Source organism: Oncorhynchus tshawytscha, linkage group LG30 (assembly GCF_018296145.1).
Source record: "Oncorhynchus tshawytscha isolate Ot180627B linkage group LG30, Otsh_v2.0, whole genome shotgun sequence".
Lineage (NCBI taxonomy): Eukaryota > Metazoa > Chordata > Actinopteri > Salmoniformes > Salmonidae > Oncorhynchus > Oncorhynchus tshawytscha.
In genome coordinates this window covers 41,075,807-41,089,599 of record NC_056458.1, presented here as the reverse complement: position 1 = coordinate 41,089,599, position 13,793 = coordinate 41,075,807, and the positions used below count along the sequence as shown (strand labels likewise).

At 43.0% G+C, this 13,793-nt stretch overlaps 1 protein-coding gene across 5 annotated transcripts; it reads left to right on the top strand.

The window, feature by feature from the left end:
• Positions 1-511: 511 nt before the first annotated feature.
• plac8l1 (PLAC8 like 1) lies at positions 512-4,345 on the top strand. Of its 5 annotated transcripts, none has more exons than XM_042309561.1 (6): positions 512-773; positions 1,057-1,188; positions 1,344-1,588; positions 1,939-2,069; positions 3,046-3,150; positions 3,358-4,345. In XM_042309561.1, exons 2-6 carry the CDS (start codon positions 1,154-1,156, stop codon positions 3,367-3,369), a joined length of 528 nt encoding a protein of 175 aa, XP_042165495.1. In that variant the 5' UTR covers positions 512-773; positions 1,057-1,153; the 3' UTR covers positions 3,370-4,345. The 5 variants fall into 5 exon arrangements, 3 of the variants coding, with proteins under 3 accessions (XP_042165495.1, XP_024249256.1, XP_024249254.1); XR_006080424.1 differs by having other exon boundaries at positions 539-773; positions 3,046-3,693; positions 3,786-4,345; XR_006080423.1 differs by having other exon boundaries at positions 539-773; positions 3,046-3,693; positions 3,738-4,345.
• Positions 4,346-13,793: the final 9,448 nt, after the last annotated feature.

Here is a 13,793-nt window from a genome sequence, read left to right as displayed (position 1 = left end):
GTCCTCTCATCTTATGTGAAATGAAATGTAGTTATGTTGTTTCAGCGGCTCAGTGTCTGCCATTATGTGCTAAAGTACAGACGGAATAAAGCTTCTCTACCTGTACAGCCCTCTGCCTACGGTCTCTTTCCACTAGGTACAAGCCATATATTTTATATTCATATGTTGAGGGGTTCCAGGCAAAGGTGTCTTCTGAACATCTCTTCAGTGGTACTTATATGTCCAGTAACTACCGTATACAATTAATAATTTCCACAAATGTGTCAACAAAACAAAAAATATTCTGGCATAATTGTCAAAGTTTGAATAAACACATTTTTATGTATTTGGGTGGTGCATTTCTTTCTTTTCATTCATATTGCGACATACGGCCACATTAAACTCCCTCTGCAGTGGTCTTCTAGGTTACCAGTTTGGCGTGAATCACATGAAAAACATCTCTGTAATGGACTGTAGCCATCTACTGGCAGTATGAGCACTGCTAATTAAATCCCCCTTGGAAATCAGTCATGCAGTTGAAACCCAGTCTGCCTCTGTTTCTATAAACACTACACAATAGATGTTCTGCATTTTGCTCTCACTCAGCAGGAAATGTCCTCGGCTGTTCAGAGAAACCGGGTGAAATGTTTCTTATTTTACCACAAGCCTCCCCCAGCCGATTCTCATACCAACACTGTGCACCAAAAAGCAGAAGTGATCAGGAAGATGTGTGCCAGACAGCTCACTTGTGTCCAGGACTAAGCGGTAGCACTTTGCTGTTGTCTGTGATTCGGGTAAGTGTTGCCTCTTAATTTGACAATGATTTTCTCGTTGTCACTGCTGCCCGTTTATGCATGTGTTGGGAGTATGAACTTACTGATCCGCTGGCTTGCCTTGGCCTTGGCCCCTACACTGTGGAAATGTGGCATTTGCGCTTTGAATTAGAGGCTCCATTCCAGACAGTCTTGAACAGGCCGGCTCTGTCCTTGTTTGCTGTGGCAGCGCACATGCTGTACTAAGAGGGTGTTATGAGCCCCTAGAAGAAGAGGCCCAAAATGTCTTATCTTCCCAGAGCAGCCGCTGAGCTCCAGCCCTCTCTGGAGTAGTACACCCCGTCTCAGTGGGAAACTCAACCAGTCTCCCCTTCCTTCCCTGGCTGGGAGCAGCCGTCAGCATGGAGGATACCACAGCCATAGTCACCACAGTCCAGTAAGTGTTAGGCCCCTATCAGTAGAGATCACCATTGTTGGGTGTAATGAATCATTCCAACATGTTCTTAAGCCTGATGTTCTTAAGCAGCATTGTAACACAGCTAAGCCTACATTCACTTCTACATTTTATAGTTCCTTTCTTGTTTATCTCAGTTGTGCACCAGTCACCAAAGCTGCAAAGCAGCAGGCCCCAGGTGATGAGGAGGACGAGGAAGCCGGGGGCTGGGACATAGGAACAGAAAGCTGGAACACACAGAGTGCCGCTTCTGCTGCGATGAAACTCCCTGTGCTCACGCAGCCTGGCCTGGGGGTAACCACGACAACAGTGACCACCATCACTCAGACGGGAGGGGATTGGAGCAGCAGTCTGTTCAACGTGTGTGGAGACAGGACCACATGTGAGGCAGACACAGCATTGGGCTTATTACACTGCATTGTACACACTCAAGTGTAAAAGTCACAGTTGTCAGTTTGAGTAACTGAAATAGTCAGATGGTGGATGGCTATCCTGCTATCTTACATTCTTACGCTCTACCTATATTAATTAAGGACATTCAATGTTACCCAATGTTAAAGAGAGGATACTTTGTAAAGATGATGATTCTCTTGCATAATACCATATCAATCTACAAAACTCTGTAGGGTTGCTAAACATGTATTCAAATTGGAAACGCTTTCCATAACCGACTGCTACTATCTTGTGGAGAATTAGTTTTCCTAAGCCCTGTATCGCTCTCATTTTCCCCAGGTCTCTTAGGGGCCTTTGTGCCCTGTTGCTTGGACCTGAGTCTGGCCCACCAGTACGGGGAGTGTCTGTGTCTGTTCCCTGGCTCCACATTTGCCATGCGGGTGGGCATCAGGGAGAGATACAAGATACAGGTGAGGATTGTTACGCAATAATGACGGGGGTTAATGGGTGTTATTAGAATCCATTAACGACCTGCTGGTGTCATGGGGACCAAAGCAGTGTTCTCTCAGAGCAATTCGGTATCACAATTTATTTCAAGAGATGTAGGTTGCACATCATGTACAACAAATTATTGTACAACAAATTATGTGTCACTCACTCCCTCACATTTATTTTCCTCCTGTCTACGCAGCCGTGGCTGTACACCATATTTTATTTTGTATTGCATGCGGTGGGAAATTTGTTTCTGATTTGTAATGTAACGACTCATTCTGATTTGTTACGTAAAGACTCATTCTGATTATTTACGTAAAGACGCATTCTGATTTGTTATGTAAAGACTCATTCTGATTTGTTATGTAAAGACTCATTCTGATTTTTTATGTAAAGACTCATTCTGATTTGTTACGTAAAGACTCATTCTGATTTGTTATGTAAAGACTCATTCTGATTTGTTATGTAAAGACTCATTCTGATTTGTAATGTAACGACTCATTCTGATTTGTTACGTAAAGACTCATTCTGATTATTTACGTAAAGACGCATTCTGATTTGTTATGTAAAGACTCATTCTGATTTGTTATGTAAAGACTCATTCTGATTTTTTATGTAAAGACGCATTTCGATGTTTTTATGTAGACGCATTCTGATTTGTTACGTAAAGACTCATTCTGATTTGTAATGTAAAGACTCATTCTGATTTGTAATGTAAAGACTCATTCTGATTTGTAATGTAACGACTCATTCTGATTTGTAATGTAACGACTCATTCTGATTTGTTATGTAAAGACTCATTCTGATTTGTTATGTAAAGACTCATTCTGATATTTTATGTAAAGACTAATTTAGTTCAGCAGCCAGGCTTCAGATAGAAATAAAGACTGGTCTGAGACCAGATGTGAACTTTCCCCTGTTGAGTGCTGTGTGTGTGTGTTCGTGTGCGCGCAGGGCAGCGTCTGTGAGGACTGGACTACAGTGTATTGCTGCTACCCCCTGGCCATCTGTCAGATGATCCGAGAGATGAAGAGGAGGATGAAGAGCCAAACCTACAAGGTATCCACTGCACTAGAGTGTTCCTGACAACATGTCTGTCTGTGTGTTTGATTCATTCATCCAGGTCAGGACCACATCTTATTCATATTACAATATTCATGATCTAACCTTGGTACCTATAGCAAACTTGGCTTGTGTATAGAATCTTCAGAGGCTCATGTCATTTCATTGGTGCATCACTGATGTTTGCATATTACTATGTCACAGATGGATGGATGATTACTATGTCAAAGATGGATGATTACTATGTCACAGATGGATGGATGATTACTATGTCACAGATGGATGATTACTATGTCACAGATGGATGGATGATTACTATGTCACATATGGATGATTACTATGTCACAGATGGATGATTACTATGTCACAGATGGATGGATGATTACTATGTCACAGATGGATGGATGATTACTATGTCACAGGTGGATGATTACTATGTCACAGATGGATGATTACTATGTCACAGATGGATGGATGATTACTATGTCACAGATGGATGATTACTATGTCACAGATGGATGGATGATTACTATGTCACAGGTGGATGATTACTATGTCACAGATGGATGATTACTATGTCACAGATGGATGATTACTATGTCACAGATGGATGGATGATTACTATGTCACAGGTGGATGATTACTATGTCACAGATGGATGGATGATTGCTATGTCACAGGTGGATGATTACTATGTCACAGATGGATGGATGATTGCTATGTCACAGGTGGATGATTACTATGTCACAGATGGATGGATGATTAAAATGTCACAGGTGGATGATTACTATGTCACAGATGGATAGATGATTACTATTACAGATTACTGTCACATCCGTCTAAATGGTGATTATTACAGGTCTCTATGGGGGTCATCATACTACAGGTTCCCATTTGATGTCTTATGGGAGGCCTAGTGATCATTCTAGGGTTTCTGAGGACATCCCTGTTTAAGATGAGTCGGCATATGTAAAATAAAGTTATTTAAGTTAAGAATTAAGTTAAGAATGTATTTGGGGATGGGGACTTAGGCTTAGTATTTGAGCCTGTGTAGGATGTGGAACATCAGTGATACTTTACCAGACAATGTTTCATAAATATTTGCAAAGTAAAATAAAATTCCTAACCAATTGTATGAAACAGTCCATGTAGGCTAAGCCATTAAATAATAAAACCTATTTGCATATTTGTATTATTATTGTATTATTCTATTTCTGACCTTACCCTGCGGCTGACAATCACGGTAAGCTAATTTTGCACGTCCCTCTCTGAACCGCAAATGCCAACCAACACCAAGCCAGGATGTATCCAAAGGCTGAATATGCAATTTGTTAACTGCTGTTTATTGCTTAATTCAGCATTATCCATCAAATACGGAACACAGTTGTTTTAGAGTCTATACTAGAAGCACATTGATCCAACTGAGTGAGTTCATAAGAGGTAGTGTGAGTTTCCAAAAATCCTTCACATTTAATCTCCCTGTTGTAGAACAGCAATCCTTGCTTGACCCCTGACTTTTGTATGCTGTATGATCCCAGATGAAATATGCATGAATGACAACCTGTGAAGAGGGTGGCTAGCTAGGAGCATGGTGATAGTAGCTTGATGATAGTAGCATGGTAGCTAATACAGTATTGTGATTTCATCAGAATGTATACTCTAATAACAATCAGCATCATGCTCTCATTATGGAAAAAGGTTTCTGTCTAATGGCAATCTGGTTCTAACCAGATGGACAGCCTTAGTGACCGTGTCATCAGCCCAGCTCCATTTACATATATATACCAGTAGATGGCAGTGTTGCCTGAACTGCAGTCCTGCTGCTCTGCTGCCTCCTGGGCTTCTGCAGGGACCAGAAAGCTGCTTGCGTGTTCCTCCCGCCTGGTGCACCAGGTGTGCAGATGATGCTGTTGGTCTGTGGTGAGACCCCCTCGGGGGCGGGACTGCTGGAGCCAAACCACTGCAGAGCCCAGGATATGATGAGAGGGAGGGAGGAGAGGAAAGGGGGAAAAAACAACAACAGTGGTGATACTGTAGATGCATACCCAGCCTGCCTGTGTATTCTTCTCATACATTCACACTGTGGTAGGTTTGTTAAGTAATGAGTTTTATATTTTACACACACTGTCTCATTGTTTCCCTTCCATGCAGTGAAGCCATTGTGACGGCTTCTGTTGTTGGCATAACCGTTCCAGCTTCTAGGTATTCAGTTTAAAGGATGCTTTAAGAGGAGTTGGCCCCTGGATTTATTGACATTTCTTACACTCCTCTTGTCTGCCATACCATCCCTCCTACAGAGCATGTCTCAGTCGCTCAGCCTCTCACAAGCGTATGACGTGGGAAGAAAAGGAGGTGTGGTGCAGGGGGACCTAGGAAGTTGTCCCCTTGGTGATAACTCTGTCCAGGACAACAACGGCCACCTGGGGCTTACATAACAGAGTTCGCTTCCCAGGCAGATTCACACACACACACACACACACACACACACGCACACACACACACGGGAAGGACTGTTCAGATGTTAAGAGCCTGGCAGCCAGCAACTTCTCTATACTGTATACATGGCAAGAGGAGTGGAGAGGGATGGGGTGGGGGGGGTGTGTATAGTCTAGTGATGCATGTATAGTCAGTCACAGCCGCCCCAAGGCAGTTAGGGGGTGATGGTCATTATTTCGTCTATTTACCGCTGGCATGCTTTTTGAGGGCTAGTCTACTCTGTGTTCCTCTGCCATGGTCCACTGCATCAGTCTTGGCTAGGGGCATGACTTTGCTGCTTCCCTGTGGAATCCATTTCCTCTTGTTCCTCTCCCCTCCTCCAGCCTTATGAAGGGATTGGAGAACAGGCATGGCTACAGTAGTTGGTTAGAAAGGACCCCATCTGTCTATCCCTTCTCTGCATCATCTTGTCTCACACCTCCAAGCTGAAGTGTGTTTTTTATTTAGCTCTACATACAGGATTCATAAGGTCCTGGTCCCGTTGATGTTGCTGCTCTTTCGTCCGACATGGCATGGTGTCTCTTGTTGTTGGGTGTTAAGAGGCTTTCACTGTGGCAAGATGTGGTGAATGGCATTGATGCTGTGTGTGTGTGTGTGTGTGTGTGTGTGTGTGTGTGTGTGTGGCACTGATGCAAAGCAGCGGAGGATAGATCTTAGCACATCTATCATAGCTCCCCTCTTTGTGAATATTTGCTCCTCATCTCCCTGGCTTGGGTATGTTCTGGCTTTGAATGTGTTCCAAGGAGTTTTGTTACTACAAACAGATGAGAACCCCCCCCACCCCCACCACCAATCTCTCACTTAATCATAAGGACCACACATGACCCCTCACACTCAGCATACTGCTCTGTTTGGGACAGTTTGATGTCATAGCACAAGTATAAAGAACCTAAAGACGACACAGCACAAGACGTGCACGTGATGGTGCACACGCAGACACACACGCAGACACACACACAGACACACACACAGACACACACACAGACACAGAACAACAGATGCACCAGTTTTCTGTAGAACATCAAAACAAACCACTCTATGGAGCTCATTAAAACACGATCAGACGCCTCGAATAATGCATATTTATCCAACTGTGCCCCACACGCACACACACACACACACACACACACACACACACACACACACACACACACACACACACACACACACACACACACACACACACACACACACACACACACACACACACACACACACACACACACACACACACACACACACACACAGGTCCCCTCACTGTGATACTGTTACTGTCCTACAAACATTTTATAACAGATGGACTAACACACCTCGGCTCCATTGAGATCCTTTCAACAAAGAAATTCAAGTAGAATCTTCCCTGTTGAGGGAGTGGAACTAACTCCATCTGGGAATTATCTCAATGGCCACAGCACTGAACAGCCATCTCATTCTGTACATGGCTGCATACATTTGTTGCCACTCTAATCCCAGCATTTCTCACCAAACTCATTACCCATACCAAGTCATTATTTTCCCTTCATTAATAAGACAGATAGTATCTCAGGCGGGTATTTTCATCCTTCTCTTCGTCTGGAGGGGAATAGAGATTGAGGGGAGTGGGAAGGTGGGTCAGACCACCTTTCATCCAATGTTCTCTGTACACAGAACGGGAGGGCTAATCAAGCCACTATTACATCAGCATCTGATTTAGGACCTGTTAAAACAAAGGGTTGAGGAAGATTTCAATCAATGAAGACTTGAAGTAAAGTAATGTACTGGGCGGCAGCAGGGGGGGGGGGCACCCTATTAATAACTCCTCTCAGACGTAGGAGATGCAAGGCTGGTTTTCATACTCTGTGCATTTTATACCTAATGAAATAAAGGACTTAGCTTATCCCTGAGATCCATGTATGGTCCCATGACTGGGGATTCTCCTAGCAGGCTGGGGGTCCGCTTGAAGCTTTCGCTGTGGAGGAGACTGCTTCTCATATTGCCGGCAATGGAATGCCAGCCACAGCCACTAGGTCAATCAGTGGAATAGAAAGCAGGTGTCAGCAAATAACCTTTGACATTTATTGTTCCAGAAATATAACTATAATTTTCAGATTCATTCCAGTAAATCAGACTGATGATACAGGCAGGTCTGGATAGAAAATGAAAATAATTTTAATTTGGGAATTTTATTTTCTGTTTGTCCAGAGACGAGAGTAGGAGCCTCATAGTTTCACAAGAGTAACCTTATTTGAAGAAACACGGCTCTTGTCAACTGATCACCATTCCCCCGTCAGAGAGTTGTACTTTCCTAGAACTCTAAAAAGTATGAAGCGAAAAAAATATACGAGTGCTGTCTGTCTTCAAATAGACTACAAGATCGTAGAAGCATGTCCAATCTAGGCATGTGAGCGGCTTAAACATATTTTGTGGATGACATGTCACTCAAGTCAACAGAGTACAAGGGAGGGTGATGAAGCATGTCTGACTGTTTGAGTTTGCAATAGCTCATTGCTTCACTCAGCCCACACACACACACCCGTTTCTGCCTGCTGCCGCATACACACACACACATAGACACAGGCAGAGCCGAAATGGAAACTTCTAGAAAAGGAGACTGGAGAGAGAGATGGGGAAGAGTGAGAGTGGCATCAGGGATTCAATTATACCATATGTGTGCTGGCGCCCACTCTGACGTACGTCAGCAGACATCAGCCTGTCAGAGACCAGAGCAGAGCATTACAGAGCAGGATCTCTCACAGAGCACTCAATGTGTGTGTGTGTGTTTCTGCATGCAAGTCAGTGCAAGTGGGTGCAGAACCTGGACGGAGACTAAGGTAATGTGGGCTTCGTCTATACAGTACTTCAGGAAGACCTAACTTCAGATGTATGCCCCGTCTATACTTCGGATAGACAGGGTGTTTTCAGTCCTATTTAAAATAACCAATCTCAGTCCTCTTTAATGTGTACTCTGGGGCATAGCCGCGGGAAGTAGGGATGCTGAGGGTGCTGCAGCACCCCCTGAAAAATCATAATAATATGGAAATTGATGGAATGGAAATTGATGGATTGATGGAAATTGATGTAAAAACATATCACTAGCCACTTTAAACAATGCTACTTAATATAATGTTTACATACCTTACATTACTCATCTCATATGTATATGTATATACTGTACTCTATATCATCTACTGCATCTTTATGTAATACATGTATCACTAGCCACTTTAAACTATGCCACTTTTTTTACATACCCTACATTACTCATCTCATATGTATATACTGTACTCGATACCATCTACTGCATCTTGCCTATGCCGCTCTGTACCATCACTCATTCATATATCTTTATGTACATATTCTTTATCCCTTTACACTTGTGTGTATAAGGTAGTAGTTTTGGAATTGTTAGGTTAGATTACTCGTTGGTTATTACTGCATTGTCGGAACTAGAAGCACAAGCATTTCGCCACACTCGCATTAACATCTGCTAACCGTGTGTATGTGACAAATAAAATTTGATTTGATTTGATTTATTTTTTAATTAAATTTTTTAAAGTCCTGTATTAGCTGATAAAACAAAGCTCAACATTCACTCAATGCACTCTGGGTAAACTCAGCAAAAAAAGAAACGTCCTCTCACTGTCAACTACGTTAATTTTCAGCCAACAACATGTGTAAATATTTGTATGAACGTAACAAGATTCAACAACTGAGGCATAAAATGAACAAGTTCCAAAGACATGTGACTAACAGAAATCGAATAATGTGTCCCTGAACAAAGGGGGGGGGGTCAAAATCTAAAGTAGTAGTCAGTATCGGGAGTGGTCACCAGCTGCATTAAATACGGCAGTGCATCTACCCCTCATGGACTGCACCAGATTTGCCAGTTCTTGCTGTGAAAATTGTTACCCCACTCTTCCACCAAAGCACCTGCAAGTTCCCGGACATTTCTGGGGGGAATGGCCTTAGCCCTCACCCTCCGATCCAACAGGTCCCAGATGTGGTCTATGGGATTGAGATCCGGGTTCTTCGCTGGCCAACACTGACATTCCTGTCTTGCAGGAAATCAAGAACAGGATGAACAGTATGGCTGGTGGCATTGTCATGCTGGAGAGACAAAACCGCACCTGGTCAGTGAAGAGCACTTTTTGCCAGTCCAGCGCCGGTGGGTTTGTGCCCATAGGCGACGTTGTTGCCGGTGTTGTCTGTTGAGGACCTGCCTTTACAACAGGCCTACAAGCCCTCAGTCCAGTCTCTCTCAGCCTATTGTGGACAGTATGAGCACTGTTGGAGGGATTGTGCGTTCCTGGTGTAACTCGGGCAGTTGTTGTTGCCATCCTGTACCTATCCCGCAGGTGTGATGTTCGGATGTACCGATCCTGTGCAGGTGTTATTACACATCGCCACTGCGAGGACGATCAGCTGTCCGTCCTGTCTCCCTGTAGCACTGTCTTAGGCGTCTCACAGTACGGACATTGCAATTTATTGCCCTGGCCACATCTGAGGTCCTCATTCCCCTTGCAGCATTCCTAAGGCACGTTCACACAGATGAGCAAGGACTCTGGGCATCTTTCTTTTGGTGTTTTTCAGAGTCAGTAGAAAGGCCTCTTTAGTGTCCTAAGTTCTCATAACTGTGACCTTAATTGTCTACCGTCTGTAAGCTGTCAGTGTCTTAATGACTGTTCCACAGGTGCATGTTCATGAATTGTTTATGGTTCATTGAACAAGCATGGGAAACAGTGTTTAAGCCCTTTACAATGAAGATCTGTGAAGTTATTTGGATTTTTATGAATTATCTTTGAAAGACAGGGTCCTGAAATATACCTACTTACATTTTGGAAGCTAATATGTTGTAAAAAGCACTTCTCTTTTTCTGCTAGCACCGACTTTGCTGACAATGCCTTGTTGAGGGGAAATGTACTTGATCCGATTGTCTGGTCTTCCTAGCTATCTTAAGATGAATGCACTAATTGTAAGTCACTCTGGATAATAGCATCTGCTAAATGGCTCAAATGTAAAAATAATTAAAATAATTGTAATAAGAAGATGCTGTTAACATGTAAATATTATTGGTAACAGAAGAAATAGCAGAAGAATAACTGATCAGGAAGACCCAGCTTCAGATGTGGGCCTTGTCTATAATTCAGGTAGACCTAGCTTCAGATGTGGGCCTCGTCTAAAGATCAGGTAGACCCAGCTTCAGATGTGGGCCTCGTCTATATTTCAGGTAGAGCTAGCTTCAGATGTGGGCCTTGTCTATAATTCAGGTAGAGCTAGCTTCAGATGTGGGTCTCGTAAAAAGTAAGGTAGACCTAGTTTCAGATGTGGGCCTCATCTATAATTCAGGTAGAGCTAGCTTCAGATGTAGGCCTTGTCTATAACTCAGGTAGAGCTAGCTTCAGATGTAGGCCTCTGCAATAATTCAGGTAGAGCTAGCTTCAGATGTAGGCCTTGTCTATAACTCAGGTAGAGCTAGCTTCAGATGTAGGCCTCTGCAATAATTCAGGTAGAGCTAGCTTCGGGCATGCATGGAGGATAATAAGAGAACAGCCAAAGTCTGCGTCATTCATCGTTTCAGCAACCCAGAGGGAGAGGAATAATTGGGGCAGAGTTGTATAGGTGTGGAGGACTTTAATATCTTAGGGAAATTGTATTTTTAAAAGTAGGGGGAAAAAATAAGTTAATTGTGGAGAATAATGGCCTGGGTGGACTGACCCACAAATGACCCACATAAAATCAGTAGTCCACATCTTATTTGTCACATACACATGTTTAGCAATGTCATTGCGGGTGTAGCGAAATGCTTGTGTTTCGCTACACCCGCAATAACATCTGCTAAGCATGTGTACGTGACAAATAACATTTGATTTGATTAGCCTCCCTTGATTTGTAAAAAGGCCTCGCTCAAATTACACACAATTACATCTAACAACACAAGCAGATCACATGATTTAAAAAAAAGTTAGTAACTAATGATCAACATTATCTCTGAAGTTGCCCTGAAAAAGAAAAGAGATAAAGAAACCCCAAGGTTGTCTAACAGGCTGTTCAGAACATATCTTCAGACACCGTGGAGCAGTGGTTGTTTGAGTTGGGTGCAGTGTTTGTTTGAGTTGGGTGCAGTGGTTGTTTGAGTTGGGTGCAGTGTTTGTTTGAGTTGGGTGCAGTGTTTGTTTGAGTTGGGTGCAGTGGTTGTTTGAGTTGGGTGCAGTGTTTGTTTGAGTTGGGTGCAGTGTTTGTTTGAGTTGGGTGCAGTGTTTGTTTGAGTTGGGTGCAGTGTTTGTTTGAGTTGGGTGCAGTGTTTGTTTGAGTTGGGAGCAGTGTTTGTTTGAGTTGGGAGCAGTGTTTGTTTGAGTTGGGAGCAGTGTTTGTTTGAGTTGGGTGCAGTGGTTGTTTGAGTTGGGTGTAGTGTTTGTTTGAGTTGGGTGCAGTGGTTGTTGCTGTATGCCAAACAGAGAGACGACTGAAAGCGATAGATGACCATCTTATTGTGTTTAGTGCCGTGATAGATACTCACATGTTTATCCCCACAGGTATTCTGAACACAACACCACCTGGCAGCTATTTATAGATAAAAAGAGCAGAATTTCCGCCTCTCTTCAGACTGCTGCCTACAGTAAGGCAAGGTGATCTTATTGAGTAGTCCATAAAGCTGTGGTAACTTTGAAACTCAAAACAGTGTGTCCTTTTCACCCTTAGCTGTTCCACCAACAATGCTTTTTCACAAACATGTCTTTGTCTCTGCATGACAGTGCTTTCGTCCATTTCCAATGCTTTCATATACAAAGAACGTTAATAGTCTATCTATGATAGCCCTATGCACGTTTGTTGGACACTATGTCATTTGCTTGGTTACTATAATAGGAAAAAGGATCACCAGAGGTCATTTAAAAAAAGGACAAATCACTTTCAATGAAGCCTTAATCTGCTTTGCTATTGGAAAAGGTCAGATATCAGTTATAGTCCTCTATCTTTTCAACGCCTGCTTCACCCATGCATGGAAATCAGGTTGACAGGCATCTGTAATTGAAGCTGCTTATGTGGTGAAAAAGAGAGGGTTCACTGCTCCACCAAGTGGAATGAGTTTTACTGGCGGTAAGAGTGTGACCATTGCGTAACTTGCACAAGCGTGGAGTGTGAGTCACGGCCATGTGTGGATTGGACTGACTAAGTTTGGGGGCGGGGGAGCCTAGTGGTTAGAGCGTTGGGTCAGTGACCGAAAGGTTGCTGGATCTAATCCCCAAGCTGACAAGATAAAAATCTGTCGTTCTGCCCCTGAACAAGGCAGTTAACCCACTGTTTCCCGGTAGGCTGTCATTGTAAATAGGAATTTGTTCTTGATTGACTAGTTAAATAAAGGTTAAATAAAAATCAAATAAAAATAAGAGTGGAGTGGAGAGACTTGGACCACTCGAGAAGTCTTCCCTCCCTCCCACCACGGCACTAACTACATTGTCCTGTCTCTTAATTCCACAAACACGGAGCCACATGCTATATTTGTAATCATTTAATTTACTGTTATACCAGTGCTTCCGTGTTTGCAGCCTGGGATGACACGTTGAGGCTCTTCACGGCCCTGCACCGCTCGTCTATGAGCATCCTGTATATGTGCAGTGAAGGGCTTTGCTCCAAAACCAAAGGGATGGATTACTTTTTACCGATCGCTGCAGCTGTACATAGTCTATCGGTAAATAGCCCACCCAATTTTACCTACCTCATCCCCATACTGTTTTTATTTATTTACTTTTCTGCTCTTTTGCACACCAATATCTCTACCTGTACATGACCATCTGATCATGTATCACTCCAGTGTTAATCTGCAAAATTGTAATTATTTGCCTACCTCCTCATGCCTTTTGCACACAATGTATATAGACTCTCTTTTTTTCTACTGTGTTATTGACTTGTTAATTGTTTACTCCATGTGTAACTCTGTGTTGTCTGTTCACACTGCTATGCTTTATCTTGGCCAGGTCGCAGTTGCAAATGAGAACTTGTTCTCAACTAGCCTACCTGGTTAAATAAAGGTGTTCTCAACTAGCCTACCTGGTTAAATAAAGGTGGAATAAAAAATAAAACTTTGTCTATGTCTATAAGGTGAGGTGTTTCATTATGATGAAGTGGAAAAACAACCTTTAGTCATGTTGACCTTACTACCAGACTCT

Bases quoted from the DNA above. Each gene is read 5' to 3' on its own strand.
- plac8l1 (XM_024393488.2), top strand. From the start codon at position 1,154: ATGGAGGATACCACAGCCATAGTCACCACAGTCCA. The intron at 1,189-1,343 runs GTAAGTGTTAGG...TGTTTATCTCAG, and splicing joins GCCATAGTCACCACAGTCCA to TTGTGCACCAGTCACCAAAG. The intron at 2,070-3,045 runs GTGAGGATTGTT...GTGTGCGCGCAG, and splicing joins GGGAGAGATACAAGATACAG to GGCAGCGTCTGTGAGGACTG.